Below are 18368 nucleotides of genomic sequence, written 5' to 3' on the forward strand. Positions count from 1 at the left end.
CACTTTTCCAATAGCAAAATGGGAAAGCAGTGTAATTTGCATGTTAATGTAACATTTCATTTCTTAAAAATATTGCTAGCCCTGGACACGGGGTTTCCTGGATCTTTCTATGAAAATGTTAATGTGGAATGTAGACTGAACGCATATGAAAGCTCAATGTTCAGTTTTGTCCAAAGCTCATCACCTAATCAGTGTTAACTAACAGATTAGAATCTATATTGGCCTCAAATGATTTCTTTCTTTCTTTTCTTTCTCTCTTTTTCTTTCTTTCTTTCTTTCTTTCTTTCTTTCTTTCTTTCTTTCTTTCTTTCTTTCTTTCTTTCTTTCTTCCTCCTTCCGTCCTTTCTTTCTTTCTCTTTCTTTTTTTCCATCCCCCTCTTTCTTTCTCTCCTTCTCTCCTTCTCTCTCTCTTTCTTTCTTTTCTTTCCCCCTTTCTTTTTATCTCTCTCCTTCTCTTTCTTTCTTTCTTTCTCTCTGTCTCTCTCCTTCTCTCTCTCTCTTTCTTCCTTCCTCACTCTCTGTCTTTTGTTCTTTCTTTCTTTCTTTCTTTCTTTCTTTCTTTCTTTCTTTCTTTCTTTCTTTCTTTCTTTCTGGAGAGAGCACTCACAAGGGCAGAGAGAAACAGATGAGCTCTTAAAAAAATAAGTGGGAGATGTGGTGAAACTTCCTTGAAGGGGAAGGGACAGAGAGAGAGGGAGAGAGAGAGAATCCCAAGCAAGCTCTGCATCATCAGCATAGAACCCAAAGTAGGGCTCAATTTCACGACTGAGCAGTGAGATCATGACCTAAGCTGAGATCAAGAGAGGGATGCTTAACCGAATGTGCCACCCAGGTGTCCGAAATGATTTCTTATTTTATCAAAAAGATTACATTTTCTTTGACTTTAAACTAAGGTCTTTGTTTTTATGTGTGAACTGATCCTCAGGGTTCAGGAATTCATGAGTATCACTAGAACGATTTCTCTGTTAGATGCAGTGAAACATAACTGAAGAATTGAGGTTTCCTCCCTCAATGTGTTCCTTGACATATGACAGGAGGAGCACAGAGTGGAAGCCAGCAGTAGACTCCGGGCAGCTGCTCTCTTACCAGCTAAATAACTTGCTCAGAAACATAGCGTGGATGCAGCAAGACATTAAGACTGGTGACCTTGTGAAAGGGAAAATCCCAGCCCTTAAGCATTCACTCAAAAAAAGTCACAATCATCAAAGTTAAGCCCACAAGCCCTAAGTCTACTGTCTATAATTTATTATGAAGAGCAACATAAATTAGAGTCCCATATACCTCTAGTCTGTCTACCATTGGGAACAGAGAGCATGGTTTTCATCTCTAAGACTCCAACCCCAATGCTTGCCACTTAGTGGGTTTCCACTAATATTTGTTTTTTATTTTTAAAATTTTTAATGTTTTATTTATTTCTGAGAGAGAGAGAGAGAGAGAGAGAGAGAGAGAGAGAGAGAGACAGTGTGAGCAGGGGTTGGTCAAAGAGAGAGGGAGACACAGAATCTGAAACAGGCTCCAGGCTCTGAGCTAGCTGTCAGCACAGAGCCGGACGTGGGGCTCAAACCCATGAACCCTGAGATCATGACCTGAGCCGAAGTCGGATGCCTAACCGACTGTGCCACCCAGGTGCCCCTCCAAGAAATATTTGTTGACTGCAATAATAAAGCCTAACCATCAACTTGAAAACTCCTTAGTTTAGGATAATTCCATATTAAACTGTGGTGACGGGGTCCAGAGTATGCCACTGTGACATAAAAATCATTTTGAGTTAAAGGTATTCAAGAATAGGTGTGTGTGTCTGTGTGTGTGTCTGTGTGTGTAAATTCCCTTATCTGCCTAAAAGCAAAGCCTCCCGAAATTCAACTGTAATAAATCCCCTTCAAGGAAGTTTCACCACCAGGGAAGATTGACTCTTAACACCTGAGACTAGAAACCTGCACCGCATGTCGATAGACCTTGTCGTAAACCACATCTCCCACTTATTAAGAGCTCATCTGTTTCTCCTAACAGTCATTTGTTTCCCCATCAGTGACCTCTCTACTCCCTTTCTTTTCTTATTAAGAAGTCATTTATTTTCCCATACATGCCCTCTCTCTTCCTCTCCCCTTTTAAGGCAGTATATAAACCCCAAATTCTAACCACCTCTTAGGTCACATTTTTCTGTGAACTTACATATACCTGGAATTTTAAAGATATGTCTTTCTTCTTTTTAATCTCTCTTTTGTCAGTTAATTTGCATGCCACAGTAACCAAACCTAAGAGGATATAGGAAAACATTTCCTTCCTGACAGTAACATCATGGAAACCTTGATTTATACACTACTTCTGCTGGACATTAAAAACACCCAGGCAGGGGTGCCTGTCTGACGTCAGCTCAGGTCATGATCTTACAGTCTGTGAGTTCAAGCCCCAAGTCGGGCTCTGAGCTGACAGCTCAGAGCCTGGAGCCTGCTTCGGATTCTGTGTCTCCCTCTCTGTCTGCCCCTCCCCCTCTCTCCGCCTCTCTCTGCCTCTCTCTCTCTCTTTCTCCCTCTCTCTCTCTCAAAAATAAATAAACACTTAAAAAAAAAAACCGACCCAGGCAAATAAGGAAGAAACACACAGGGAACTGAAAAGCATGAAGAAGTATAAAAACTGAAAGAAGGCAAGGCCAAATTCTGTAAAGTTCAGTGAAAGAATTCCTAACACACAACACCCTTAATGGGGCCCTATTTAGCATCAAGTGGTTTCCAATTAATCTTTGAGAATGTTTTTCTTCCTCAGATTAGTGCAAAGATGAACTTTGTAATGAGTAAAGAGCTGCTGAAGAAAATCATAGAAATACAGACTCAGAGCTGGAGCACACAAGCTCCTAGCACAAGAGCATTCAAAGCTCAGCTTCAGCAGCAATGAAAGAAAAGCTCGTTTAAAAACAGTAAAAATTCTATATTTTTCCTATTAAATTGGCATTGATTTTTTGTTTAAGGCAGTAGCTACAATTAACTAGGATTCAGTGAAATGACAATTGTAATGCATTGCTCATGGGAGCATGAACTGATCTGGATATATGTATTAAACTCCTGTAAGATCGATCCAAGACTCTTTGGTCCAGTCATTTCACTCCGAAGGGTGATTTCTGAGTCAATTATCAAGAATCTGTAAGATAATTTACATCCCAACATTGTTACACAAGCAAAATAAAACACCCAGAAAACAAGAACCCAGAAACCACCAAAATGTCGACCAATGAGAGAATAAGAAGGGAGCCCTTAACAGCTTGTGAAACAGGATGAAAAGGGTGTCAGGCACTTGGAAGGAAGAATGATTTTGGTCTGGAACAAGCTGAGTTCAAAGTGCTTGTGAGACATCCACGTTGTGACAACCTCAGATAGGCAGAAGTAGAAGCCTGATGCACAGAGACACCAAGATCAGGGAGAAAGCTGGGAGGCTCAGCCTTGGTGAGGACACCAGGGCCCCAGAAATCACATACTCCAGTGACAGTTACGGTTCTGGGGGAAATGTGTAATGAACGAGGCTATCTCCAAAGAGCACACAAACTTTAGTAGCAGGAAAAGTGTTCATAGGCACCCCAAAAGAAAAGCATGAAAATACAGGAAGCAAAGTGTTAAACATTATAGGTGATTTAAATACTAGTTTTCTTTACGCTCAGCTATATTTTCCTTTTCTTTTTCAAAAAGCAGTTATTCAAGCAGTATATATTGAGCAACTATAATGCTCCAGCAAGTTCCTAAGGGCTGGATGATGAATAACATATATTGTTCTCATTACTTTCAACACTTTTTTTTAATTGAGGTTGTTCTTCTAACCAAGGAATCCTTATACAGATAAGGAAATGTTAACAGCTCTGAGAGAAGAAGTGACTTGCCCAAGGTGACACTGTCAGCCCACACAGCTTCCGAAGCCCGGCCTGGAGCTCCCGCAAGCAACAGAGAAAGGGATCCGACTTGTGACCAAGTTTTCTGAAGTGCAATTCTACAATGTGAAAAAATTCTCTACATATACCACATGCGCGTGCTTAATCACACACCTTCCATGGCTTTATGATAAGCAATCACCTTGATGGCAATTTACCAAGAAGTCCCAGAGCAAAGTATGATTTCCTTGCTTGACAGTTTTGAAGACTTTTTGTCCTATAAAAAATAAAAAGAGTCCTGCATGTTTTGCCAATTAAAAAAAAAAAAAAAAGATCCTTCACCAGCTACAGATGCTGCTAGATTTTTAATGTGAGTCCATCTACTCCAAGCTGCAGATATGTGTGAATATCTCTATCTATCTATCTATCTATCTATCTATCTATCTATCTATCTATCATCTATCTATCTGAAACCTGGCCACACTTTTGCAATTTACTCTCTTATCACAGGATATAGTAAAAGCACCGTAATAATTCCTTCAACTGTACCTAATTCATAATATCCATTTGCATAAAAAACCCCATTGTTTTTCCTCATGGATATTGAATTATTGGAGGACCACTATACACCTAGTACATTCCAACAAAATGAAATATGATTTCTTTAAAGCAGAAAATTATTTCTATTAGTTACATCAGATAGAAAGCTTTTACCTGTAATTAAGTAAATCAATTATAGGCTTTAAACCCAACTTCTGCCATAAATTAGACTTACAAAATACGTAACCTTTGGTTGACCTATATTCATTTTTTAAATTGGGCCCCATCACAATCTGGTGATCAATAAATAGAATACCATGAACAGTATCCCTTCTATGTGTCAGATATTATAAATGATCAGCCTGGTGCTTGCAGAAGGCAAAGAGCAATTGGTCTTACGTTTGGGGCCCATCTCCTGAAAGTGTAATACATCATTTCTACTTTATAGCTTTCTGTATGCAAGGGAGCCATTTCTGTACCCTTAGAGATGACATGGCCATAAATGCATGTAGAAATGCCTCACAAACCTGACTCCTGAAATGTGTATTTATTTTGATAACCGTAACTGCCTCCAGCTTTGAGAAGGTGAAGAGCCCCTGTATTTCGTAAGGATGCCTCTGCTCTGTTTTGGAGAAAAGCCATCTGAACTCGGCATGCAACTTATCCAGCGTGTTCATCCCAACACCTGCCACACGGACAAATCTAAACATCACACGATTTCCCAATAGTTTCAGACAGAAAGATAGCCTCATAGGTGAGAGCTCTAGCAATGGAAGACAGTAAGGAATTTGAAGAGCCACTTGGTCACTGACTGGTGTGTGACCTTAGGCAAGTGACTTCAGTTTCACTTTTCTCTGCTGCAAAAGGAAAGAGTGGCACCTGAGGTTGTTGGAAGATGATGGACAGCTTAGCCCAGTGCCAGCACAGAGGGGGCGCTTGACAAAATAAATGTTGTATAATGGTATTAATAAGATTTTTTCAAGTGTAGTATTCAGCACAATCAACATCTACAAAAGATGTCTTTGCCCCTATTTTCCCAAACCAGAAACGCCGCCAACACTGCCTTGGGAATTATCGAAGACTATAAAAGAGGGCAAAGTGACTCCATGATGTTGTCCTTCTAGAACTCAGGCCAATGCTTTTTTTTTTTTAAATTTTTTAACGTTTATTTATTTTTGAGACAGAGAGAGACAGAGCTTGAGTGGGGGAGGAGCAGAGAGAAAGGGAAACACAGAATCTGAAACGGGCTCCAGCTCTGAGCTGTCAGCACAGAGCCTGACGGGGGCTCGAACTCACAGACCATGAGATCATGACTTGAGCCGAAGTCGGCCACTTAATCAACTGAGCCACCCAGGCGACCCTCAGGCCAATACTTTAATGCTCCTGTGTACCTGGAGTCTGGTACATCTGGAGTCGCGTCTACTTTGGGAGGCAGGAGAGGTGATCCCCTGGGATCCAACAGATTTTGAAGTAGACTTCTGTACCTTAGTGTCTTTGTGAGGACTGTTTTCATGTTCAACATGAAGTCGGCCTTTACTAAATCTTTGACCTTAACATCTCTGACCATATTGCTTTGTGTTTAATTAAGATCCTAAAGTCATGAAGAACTTGGGTTTGTTTCATAGTTTGACAGCCTTTAAACACAGAGATGCCTAGAGTATCAGCTGGTAGATAAGTCCTTTCAGATGTTGGTGACTATAATACACAATATGCTTCAAAGACCATCCTTCTCACAATAGAATTGCAAATCTCTCCATGCCAGGAATCCCTGAATGGCCAAAGAACCGACAAATAGAAGAAACAACCACCTTCCGGGCCCTTGGGGCCTACACAGATGATCTTGAGAAAGCGAAGGAATGTTCCTCCTCCTCAGCATTCCAACCCCGCATCCTGGCTGCTTCTCGTTCTAGAGCCTCGCTGAGAAAAAGGGAGATGATGAGGGGAAGTGACAGTAGTGGCCCTGGCAACCCATGGCCAGAAAGAGCGGCTTTGCACCTGGTGAGCTCTGCACCTGGCAAACGGGGGTGTCAACGAAACGCCCTGCCATTAGCAAAGCACTTTGTTAACGATGAGCCCTGGGTAGCAGAAAGTGTGTGTACTGTAACCAAAAACAACAGGCTACCAAATTGCATGTGCAGGCATGCACACACACACCCAGACACACATGCACAACACCATCTCAGTTATGTAAAATCCAGCATATTAGAAAGCACGCAAGCAATGCACCGAAATGGGAGTTGTCATGGAGTTAGAGATTATGGGCAATTTTGTCTTTCTACTTTCCTAATATTTTTTCTCCAATTTTGCACAATCATGTATTGCTTTCATATATGAAAAACTCACATAAAGTATAAAAAATCAGTTCATTAAATTTTAGAAAAGTTTACTTTTTAAGTAAAGGACAAAATGAATGTTGACTCTTCCCCAACAGAAATGATATGTCCCTCAAAAGACTTTGACCACTGCCCCGATGATAAAGGTTAATAATCAGTAATGAAGAGTAAGCTTTCCAAACACTGATGTGAGCAGTCTGCCCAGACCCTTCTCTCAGGATCAGATTGTTCTTTTTTCTATTAAATATTCTGGTCAAGGGGCGCCTGGGTGGCTTAGTCGATTAAGCGTCTGTGGCTCAGGTCATGATCTTGTGGTCTGTGAGTTCAAGCCCCACATGAGGCTCTGTGCTGACAGGTCAAAGCCTGGAGCCTGCTTCGGATTCTGTGTCTCCCTCTCTCTCTGCCCCTTTCCAGCTTGCACTCTGTCTCTATCTAAATAAATTAAAAAACACTAAAAAAATTAAACATTCTGGTCAATTGTAGCTGACTGAGAAATGTGGACGGAGTGTGTGTGAGAATAAAACTATTAGAAAGAAGTCAGTAAGGTACACGAACTATGGTTCAAACTACCTTGAGAGCGTATACAATTAATATCTAGACTAATAGTCTGACTTGTTTCACACATGAGTTTAGACCTTAAGGATATCAGTACTTTCACCCCAAGATGCAAGCCTCAAGGAGCATGTGGGCTTGGCTTTAACCAAAATGCTGAGTGGGGTTTTGACTTTAATGCAGCTGTAAGGCAGCCTGGTTCATCTCCAGATCTCGTTTTCAGGAGTTTTGGAAAAACGGTCAAGGTTCTCTTCATTGAGCAGAGCTTCTAGGCCTTTCTTTCTAGAGAAACCCAAGCCTCTCCCCGCTGGGCTTGGTGATCTGATGCTCCTCCACCATCAGCTAAGGCCCAGGTGCTCAAGCATCAAGAAGGAAGCCCATATGCTTTGTCTCCTGGGCAAGCCAGGTAAGAAGAGATGGGGCCAGGTTGCCTGGGCGCCAGTGCTGGGAGACTATTCCTGGAATATTTCTCTTCCAAATTCTTGTCAGGGGCCTCCGGGGGCCTCAAGTCGGTGAAGGTCTGACTCCTGATTTTAGCTCAAGTCATGATCTCACAGGTCCTCAGTTCAAGCCCCGCCTCATGCTCTGTGCTGACAGTGCAGCGCCTGCTTGGGATTCTCTCTCTCCCTTCCTCTCCACCCTTTCCCTGCTCTCTCAAAATACATCAGTTAACATTAAAAAACCAACCAAACAAATTCTTGTCAGGGCTGTGTCTTTTCTACTGGAGGGTGGGGGCAAGGAAGTGGGCTACCAGCCTGCCCAGACCTGTCATCACCTACCCAGCCCGCGCGGCCAACTTGGAGTCCGGCAGTAACTACTAGGTGGAGGGATTTTTCGTATGGTTTTGGATGGGGATGGAAGGTGGGGTAAAATGGCTGGGAGTGCCGAGAAAACAAAGATTCTATAGATAGTATGGAAGACTTAGAACACCAGTGACAACGAGGAGAGCGGAGCGGGGCGGTGTTGGGGAGTATGGAGTGCAGAGAAACGCGGGGTGAGAGGATAGGCTGACTTGAACTTGTCCAATTAAGCAAAGCGAGGAGTAGAGGACGCGCGGCTTGGCCAAAGCCGGGCGGCTGGCAGCGAGAGGGGGCGCCTAGAAGAGGGGAGCGCGCACCCCTGCCCTACAGCTGCTCGGTCGCTGCTACATGGCTCGCTCCGGCCCGCGGGCGGCGTCTTGGGGTGGGGGGGCCCGGGGCAGCCGGGGGAGGCCCGCGGGGCGCGGGGCGCGGCGGCGCGGGTACCTTGGTGCCCTGGTAGAAGTCGTCCACGGACCGCGCGCCCATGAAGGGGAACTGCATGTGCGTGTGCGTGTCGATGCCTCCGGGCAGGACCAGCTTGCCGGCGGCGTCGAGGACCCGCAGGCCGGCGGGCGCGCCCCCGGGCGGCAGCAGGTCGCGGCCGAGCGCCCGCACCACGCCGTCCTCCACCAGCACGTCGGCCACCTGCGAGAGGTCGTCGTTGACCACGCGCCCCCCGCGGATCAGGAGCCGCGACGGCGCCGCCATGGCGAGGGAGGGGCGCGAGGGAGGGGCGCGAGGGCTGCGGGCGGCGCGCGCGGGGCGGCCTCCTTCGCGGTCCCCGCGGACGGTCGGCGGCCCCGGCTCCGGCTGCGGCTGCGGCTCCGGCCCCTGGGCGCGCGCAGCGGGGGCGCACGGGCCGGTTTATGTGCGGGCCGCGGGGGCGGGGTCCACCCCGGGAGGGCGCGGCCGGGGCAGGCAGGGGCCGGCCGGCTGCGTTCGGTCACCGCCCCGAGTCTGCCGTCGTCCCTAGGGGTCCGGGTCTCCGGGAGCGCGAGTCTTGGGGTTTTAAGAGTCTGTTTTCCTTTATAAGAAAAGGCACTTCAGGGAAAGAAATCCACCTTATCCTGTCCCTTGAAGACAGACAGACAGACAGACAGACACACACACACACACACACACACACACACACACACACACCACCTGCAGCAACAATGAAAATACCCACGCCAGAAAGAACTAGTCCATCTGGATTTCCTTTTAAAAATATTTTGTATGAGGAACAAATCATCACACAATCCCAGTAATTGGCAGACACGGAGTGAAAGTTCGTAATGAAATATTTAATCTATTTGAAACTAAAGCGGTTTGGTATCAAGGAGTCTCCAGATTTTAAGGATGCAATACATACCAGCAAGTTTTTCTTGGAAAATAGCAGGTAATGTAAGTCTAAAGATCCGGATCTTCACTCCGATTTCTCACAAAACTGGTGTAGAAGTCTTCGGTTAAGGCTTTCACCCTTTTGGGTCCTCAGTTTTCTCATATATAAAATGGAGATCTTTGTTCTCTCCCCACCCCCCCCAACCTCCCACGCCAAGACTTGCTTTGAGAAGCCGATATGGTGATGGATGTGAATGCACCTCAATAGAATGGGAAATACCATAGAAACTTATTTAACAAATACTGGCTTCGTCAGGATTGACCATGGAAGGGATTAGATGGGGGGGTAAATGATAAGGATAAATAACATTCTTGTCCTCAAGAAGCCAAGAGCCAATGGTGACGCAGACAGGTATTTCAATAGGTGACAAAATATATAAAGGAGAAAACTCTACCTTTGAGAGAGAATAAAAAATTTGGATGAAAGGGAGAGTGGACTTCTGTGTTGAAGACAATTAGATCTAGAAGATTCGCAAAGAGGTATTGAACAGGATATAGAGGGCTTGGAAATAAAGAGATGAGAGGTGGGAAGAGGAATGGCATTCTAGTCCGTGGGAACAGTGTGTAAAGGCACAGAATGAGGGATGGCAAGTTGAGTCTGATAGAGCTAGACAACCTTGGACACGCTGCACCCTACAGGGGAGGAGGAGAGAGAGAAAACAGAGGAGGGACAGTCAGAAGGAGGATGGGAAAGCACTGTGTCAGGGCAGACAGCAATACAGAATTTCAAGAAGGGCAGCAGGATCGAATGCCGTAGAAGGGTTGGAGAGCATGGTAGACATCTCCTCTTCCAGCGTCTGTTCTTGTCCTTATTCTGCTAACAGGACTGGAGTTTCTTTGTGGTAAATCCTTCACCCAGAAGGAGTTCTCACAGTGATGGGATGGGTGCGTGTCCCAAGCCAACTGACTGTGCCCAGCGACAGCAGATTGCAAGACTTTTGTTAGGTGGAGCAGATGGGGACCTTATTCCTTCCTGCTGCACTTGAACATGGAAGAGTACAAACAACAGGCTTCTGGGAGCTGTGTGGACAACACAGGGAAACAGTCCTCTGTGAACAGAGCCAACGCAGAGGACATGAAGGAGAAATGGAGAAAGGCTGGGTTCTCACATGATTGGAGCTTCTGAAACCGCCCGTGCCTCGAGTCCCTTCTTCTAGACTTTCCACTCTTTGTGGAAGCTGGTTGACACTTTCAACAGTCACGGGGTCAGAGGCTGGGAAGATATGTTTTGAGTCTGAAGATGAGGCGGTCACATGTGACCTCAGGGATGGCACTTTCAATGGTGGAATGGAAGATATCGTTGCAAATTTCCTCAGCTCTCAGATTATACACATGTCAAAATGATTAAAAATTAGAAAGCCTCAGTAATTTCAAGTTCCAGATTTGGCCATCAAGCCAGAAACAAGAAATCCAAGAACATTATGCAATTATTGTCAAAAGGCTGCTTATGTAAAGGTGAAAGGATTAATTATACATGTAATGAAACTCCTGCCAGCTATTCAAATAAGACACCACCCTAGGAAAATAAGATGATATGCCAGGGCAGTTGCGACATCCTTTCTGAAACTGTCCAGGTGAATGATTTCAAAGGTTTCTTTATTTTAGATACTTTATTTTATTATTTGTTTAGTGGAGTCTTTTTTCTTTTTAAAATTTTATTTTAGAGAGAGAGAGCTCGAGCATGAGTCAGGGAGAGGGTCAGAGAGAGAGAAGACGGGGAAAGAATCTTAAGCAGGCTCCGTGCTCAGCATGGAGCCCAACATGGGGCCAATCCCACAACCCTGGGATCATGACTCGATCTGAAATCAAGAGTCTGATGCTCAACTGACTGAGCCACCCAGGCACCCTGTGGAGTCTTTTTTTTTTTTCATGTTCATTAATTTTTAAGAGAAAGAGAGAGAGCATGTGTGGCGGATGAGTAGAGAGAAAGAGGATCTGAGTGGAATGCGGGGCTTGAGCTCATAAACCGTGAGACCATGACCTTAGTCGACATCAAGAGTCGGACGCCTAACCGACTGAGCCACCCTGGCACCCCGATTTTAGATACATTATATCTGGGGCGCCTGGGTGGCTTAGTCGGTTAAGCGTCCGACTTTCGCTTAGGTCATGATCTCGCGGTTCGTGGGTTCGAGCCCCGCGTCGGGCTCTGTGCTGACTGCCAGCTCGGAGCCTGGAGCCTGTTTCAGTCTGTGACTCCCTCTCTCTCTGACCCTCCCCTGCTCACGCTGTCTCTCTCTGTCTCCTAGAAATAAATAAAAAACATTAAAAAAAAATTTAGATACATTATATCAAACCAACTTCCCGTGTTTAGTTAACTCAAACTTCTATCAGGAAAGGGGTTTGGAGTGCTCGCTTCGGCAGCAAATATACAGAAAAGGGGTTTGTAGAATGTTGCTGAAGCAGGAGAAAGGATCTCATTGAGATCCATCGGCAGCAACACAAGAGTGGGGAAGTTTAAGGACAAGTGTTAGCTCACAGAAAGAGTTCTCCCCCTCTGATTCACCGGGCAGGAGGAGCCTGGGCAAATGTGCTCCTTGGAGGAAGCCTGACCTCGGAACAGCCCCTTCTGTCTTCACTTTGTCCTGTTCAGCCACCTCCTTACCCAGAGGTCTCCGTAGGGCCACCCCTGGGCCGTGAGCAAGGATTTGGACAAAAGAGACATGGTATGGGTGGGAAGCAAGACTGCTATTCTGCATTTTTCTAGCTGGGGAAGACTCAGGTTGATGGACTCACAGAACAGAGCACAGAGGACTAACTGACACTCAAAAGATTACGAAGATTGATGCTTAACCACAGAGATCAGCCCTGACTGGGGGATTCAAAGGGGCAGCAAGGTAGAGGAGAAAATAGTGACTTCCTTCACTGAGTGGCTTGAGTTTTGGGGAAAACGAACCCATCAAACCCAGGGGCATTTAAGTCCTCAGTGAGCCCGGGGTCCAGGAGTTTGCTTTCCCTCTCCCCCTAACCTGGCCGCTCCTACCCCAGGACCCTGTGGCCCTGAGAGGGTTTCAAGCCGCCATTTATGGGCAGAGGGAAGGGATGACAAGCTGTGCGGGCACACCAGGGACTGAGAGAACAAGACAGAACCTGTCTCCAGAAAGTGTGCCCTGGCTGGGGTCTGCGGGAAGTCCCAGCTCCCTGTCCCACCCTGGGCTCCAAATCCCTGGCAGGGTAATGAAGTGACACCCCAATCAGAGGTTGCAGAGGTGAGGAGGCAGCGTGGACAGGTCAAAAGAGAAGAAAATGGAATGAGGAGTTGGCGTTAGGAGTCTAATCCCAGCCCTGATGTCAACTTCTGGTGTGTGCAGGGCAAGTCCCTCTCAGGGCCTCTGTCTTCTCAACTGAAAAACAAGGAGTGAGGTTGACAGGTGCTTGAAGACCCACCCTCTGGGCTTTTAGAGTTTTGTGATTCTGCAAACAGGGGCAGAAGCTCACTCAGAGCTTCCGCAGAGTCTTAGAGTTTAACTCTTCTCGGGTCAAGGTGAGTGAATTGCAGACCAAGTAAGATTTACCTTTGAGATTCAGGACTCTTTTATTTCTGGTCCTTCCACTGAGGCGGAGGGGTCCTGCCTGGAAAGGGTGCCATATACAGAGTGTAAAACCTACAGTCATCAGGGAATGGTGCTTGCTGGAACTGGTCCTGAAGTCCGTGTGCTGATGCCCCGGGGCAACATGTTTGTCACTGCGCAGCAATGACATGTGTGAAAGGTGGGAATGGTCCCCTCACTGTGGAGGGTCAGAGAGAGAGAGAAAGAAAGAAAGAGAGTGAGAGAGTTGGCCATTGGACAACTTCGGAGGGGACTCTTCCCTGAAGCACCAGTCTTGGGCAGAAGGGGAGGATGGTTGCCCTCAATAAAAATACCAGCACCGGTAGTGAAGATTTATCAAGCACTCATGTCAAGTCAGGACTTGGCCAAATACTTTATGTGCCTTATTTTACTTTACTCTCGCAACTCTTTGACTTGAGTACTGTTTTCCCCTTTAATAGAAGAGCCTTTTGAGGTCAAATGATTTGCCCGAGGTCACACAGCAGTAAATGCTGGCTGTAAGCCATTCTGGAACCTATGATTTACCCATTATGTGACTCCAGATTCCAAAGCTGGGTTCGGATCCTGGCTGCAATGGGGCCTCTGGTGATGTAAAATGGATAAATGATGCTCCAGGAATGAGATCATGCATCCCTGACGGTGACTTCAGACCTATAGTGCTCCGTGGTGAGCTGTTTCAAACCTGCTGCACAGAGTGACCTAGACTGGGATGACTGGATTGTGGAGCCATTCTGTGTTCTTGCTCGGGTAACCAAGGTCATGAGTAGTTAAAACAATTTATAAAGCAGGCAACACTGACCTGCCTTGGGGGAAAACTTTCAGACACGTTCTGATGTGATTCCAAGAAATTCAAGGAAAATACTTTGCAAACGTTCTTATCTCCTAGACAGTCTGGTATCACATAATTTTTGTTTGTTCTGCTTATGTTTTGCTCATTAAATGATTCTGATGCTGAGCCGGTGGTTTCCGGCACATCCTGGGAACGTGAGACAGTCCTTCTGCATCTCCTGCGGCTGCTCTAACAAAACACCACAAAGGTGACAGCTTGAAAGAACACAACTTTATTCTCTCTTGGTCATGGAGCCAGAACTCCAAAGTCCGTTTCCCCGGACCGTAGTCAAGCTCTTGGTAGTGCTGTTTGCTTCCGGGGCCTCCGAGGGAGAATTCGCTTCCTAGCCTCTTCCAGCTTTTAGTGGGTGCCAGCAGTCATTGGCTGCGGCCCCCTCACTCCAATCTTGGTCTCCATGATTGCAATTGCCTTCTTCCGCAGACCTTCTTATAAGGACACTGTGATCACAGTCAGGGCCCAGCTAAGTACTCCAGGATCATTTCCCCTGTTTCAAAACCCTTGATTTCATATCTACAAAGTCCCTTTTGCCCTATAAGGCAATATCCACAAGTGCCAGGGTCTAGAAAGGTATCCGGGTATCTTTGGGGGCCCTAATTCAGCCTATACTAGTGCCTATCGTCATTCCCCTTGAACAGAAAGACACTGCTTTCCCAAATGAGGGGCTGAGAACACCCGTCTCGCCTCACAGGTTTCTTCTGCCCATCTGCCTGCTTCACTAGCTTCTGCTTCCAGAAACCCTCCTGCTCCTTTAAGTCACTCAGAATGTGCCACAGTTTGAGTTATTTTCATCATTCTTAGCAAAACTTACAGCAGCGATATAATAATACATAAGGAAATAGTGAAAGTGTACCCTGGGTTACAGAGAGTATGAAAAATAAATAAGCTGATCTGGATTTGAGTTCTGGCTTATCACCTATCACCTATGGATTCTTGGCTAAATTTCTTACCCCTTCTAAGTAAGAATAATCTTTTTTTTTAATGTTTTATTTATTTCTAGGAGAGAGAGGGAGAGAGAGAAACAGCGTGAGCAGGGGAGGGTCAGAGAGAGAGGGAGTCACAGACTGCCCAGGCTCTGAGCTGGCAGTCAGCACAGAGCCCGACGCGGGGCTCGAACCCACGAACCGCGAGATCATGACCTAAGTGAAAGTCGGACGCTTAACCGACTAAGCCACCCAGGCACCCCTAAGAGTAATCATTAAAAAACACTGCTTGGATTTTTGTTGCATAGACCAAAATAGGGTTTGAATGTTGTACTTTATGAGTTAAAAAAATAAAAATAAAAGCAGTAAAAATACATAGAGTAAAATTCATCTTGTTTAGTTAGGTATGTAGTACTATGAATTTTGACAAAGACCTGCATGTTTTTCATGCAACTACCATCGCAACCAACATAGAGAGTATTTCCATCAACCCCAAAAGTTTCCTTGTGCCCCTTTACAGTCTATCTTCTCTGCCCCCAGCTCTGGCCACTGGCAACCACTGTCTCCTTTCTGTCCTTTCAATTTTGTTGACTTTTGACTTGGATACAAAGTGAGACATAGAGTATCTGCAGAAGAGTTTACCTACGTTGGTTCTAAAAGTCATCTTTGACTTAGTGGTGCTCTTGCTGGGCCCTACATCTAAAGTGACCCACTGTTTCCTCTCTGGTGCTGTCAAGACATAAAGCAAAAGGGATTCGAGGCAGACCTTACCGGGATTTACTCCAGACCACAGCTGGGGCTGATGCAGGGAGAGCTGGCACTATGTTGGAGCCCTCCCAACACGTATAAAGCTAAACAGACACGACAGTGTTGAGATTCTGATGCTCCAGATGTGGGAGGAGTCGGTGTACAGGCAAGAGCATGAAATACAGACCCAACAGTCATGGTGCGGGGCCCCTCTCACATGTGCTGGTCCCATCGATGCCCACGCCCTCTGAAGCAGAGACTTTTGACCTCTGCCCAGGCCATGCCATTTCATTTTATGCTTTTATTTCTCTCATATAAGGTAATGGAGTTGTATCTCTTCCTACTTCATTAAAAACGTTGTTCACCTTAAATTCTTCTTGGGAAAAAATTACTCTTTTTCTGTTAAGAAGAACTTAGTACTAAACATGGCAGTGAAACTGTGGGTCAAGGATAATACGTAACTACCCATCTATTATGTAACTGTGCATTTAAGGGCACTAATCTGTGATCTTCTAGAAGAAGAAAACTGTACCATATTTATCTGTGTAATCAAAAACCTATCAAAGGCATATAAAAAGAGCTCACTAAGTTCATGTTCACTTTGTCAATATCACAGTACAGGACTCTATGGAGGAAATGTTCAGCATTTGGTCTACACTAATTAGATCACAATTAAATGTTTCTTTTTTTTCTTTTTATAATGTTTATTTTTATTTTTATTTTTTTTTTGAGATGAGAGTGAGAAAGCATGAGTGCGGGAGGAGCAGTTGGGGAGGTAGACACAGAATCCAAAGCAGACTCCAGGCTCTGAGCTGTCAGCACAGAGCCCTATGTGGGGCTTGAACCCACAAACCATGAGATCATGATCTGAGCCAAAGTCAGATCCTTAACTGAGCCACCCAGGCGCCCCTAAAAGTTTCTTTTAGACTTCTTTGGAGCTCCAAACTGAGCTTGAGTCTAATTCACTTTTCCATTCACACATTTGCCTTCAAAGAAGTTCATTGGAGTGCTACTAAAAACAAGTATTCAACTAATTGCATTCCAAAATAAATGACTGTAATGCTAGAATAAACCACTAGATGGCATCTTGAAAAGACGGACTGTTCTTTGGTTAAGCAACTTGTGTGAATAATAGATAAACCACTCCTGGTAACCTTGTATCTGTATTTATATATAGTTATTATCCTCTGTTTAAAGTTGGAAAGGAAAAGAAATAATTTCTTTGTTCCCTTGAATAGGACTAATGAGTCCTTTTGTGGACATGTCAATGAACAAGTATAATTTCATATTATAAAATTATGACTTTCTAGATTTACAAAATATATGCTTGACATGAAATAAAGTTTTCACATTATGACTTAAAGAGCATATACAGTGAGCAAATATAGTCCCTCCATAAATATTTATGGAATATTTAATTGTTGAGTTTGAATCCACTAGGCACTGCGCTGAGGCTCTTAAATGTTATCTCATCTTGACAGGAACTCCTTGAGGTAGAAAGTCTTACTTCCATTTTACAGATGTAAAAACTATGGTTCAGAGAGGTTAACTGCCAGAGTAACACAGTTAGTCGATTTCAAGGCCAATGGAACAACCACTATATTATACTGCTAAATGGATGAAGACAGTATTTTCTGTCTTTAATTTGATAAAACAATTACTTTTATCCTGTAGAATAATAAGCAAGATTATTTGTACAGGGATGGCTTAGACCTAATTCTAAAAGCAAACGGGAGAAAAGGAATATTGTTTGTGTTTTTGTTCTCTAATTGTTAACAGCTTTAAGGAGATAAATTATACATCACAAAGTTTGCCACACTGAAGTGTTCAACTCGATGGTTTTTAATATATTTACAATGTTTGAAAACACTCACCTAATCTAACTTCAGAATGTTTTTACCAACCCTAAAAGAAACATGTGCCCATTAGAAGTCACCAATCCTAACTCTCCCATCTCCTCATTTCCTAGCCCTACACAACCAATAATCTCCTTTTTGTCTCTACAGATTTCAGGACATTTCATATAAATAGAATCATACAATTAATTTGTGGTCTTTTGCTACTGACTTCTTTCACTTGGCACAATGATTTCAAGTTCATTCATGTTGTAGTATGTTTTCCACTTCATACCTTTTTATCGCCAAGTGTTATTTCATTTTCTGGATATATCATGCTTTCATCCATTTAGCAAATGATGTACATTTGGGTTGTTTCTACTGTTTGGTTATTATGAATAATGCTACGATAATCGTTCACATGCAAGTCTTTGTGTGGACTTATGTTTTCATTTCTTTGGGTATGTACCTAGGAGTGAGCTTTCAGGGTCATATGGTAACTTTATAGTTAACTTTTGAAGTACTGTGAAACTGCTTTCCAAAGTGACTGCACCATTTTATATTACCGCCAGAGATGTATGAAAGTTCCAACTTTTCTATATCTTTGCCAACACTTGCGATTCCCTCTCTGTTTGACAATAGCTATCCTAGATTTTGAAATGGTTGTTTTAAAATCTGTTTCGTTATTTTTTTAAAAGTTTATTTATTTTGAGGGGGGGTGCAGAAAGAGAGGGAAAGAGAGAGAGAGAGAGAGAGAGAGAGAGAGAGGGAGAGAATCCTAAGCAGGTTCTGCACTGTCAGCAAAGAGCCTGATGCAGGGCTTGAGCTCACAAACCATGAGATCATGACCTGAGCTGAAACCAAGAGCTGGACACTTAACCAACTGAGCCACCCAGGTGCCCCTAATCTTTTTGTTGTTTTTAATAAAGCAAATATGATTCCCAGTAAAACAGAAATCCTCACTATGTGACTGTAATAAAATCTTAAATCTAAAGTAAAATTTCTCCATT

The 18368-nt window shown here is 44.3% G+C and overlaps 1 protein-coding gene across 1 annotated transcript in view; it reads right to left on the minus strand.

Annotated features, from left to right (window-relative positions):
* DPYS (dihydropyrimidinase) overlaps positions 1-8786 on the minus strand; it is an 81494-nt gene extending 72708 nt beyond the window's left edge. Inside the window, exon 1 of the mRNA XM_039233779.1 lies at positions 8523-8786. Within this exon, the coding sequence (XP_039089710.1) occupies positions 8523-8786 (264 nt within the window). The remainder of the gene's footprint in view (positions 1-8522) is intronic.
* Between the last annotated feature and the right edge of the window lie 9582 nt (positions 8787-18368).

This window comes from Hyaena hyaena, unplaced genomic scaffold (genome assembly GCF_003009895.1).
Source record: "Hyaena hyaena isolate Hyena2069 unplaced genomic scaffold, ASM300989v1 scaffold_79, whole genome shotgun sequence".
Classification (NCBI taxonomy): domain Eukaryota; kingdom Metazoa; phylum Chordata; class Mammalia; order Carnivora; family Hyaenidae; genus Hyaena; species Hyaena hyaena.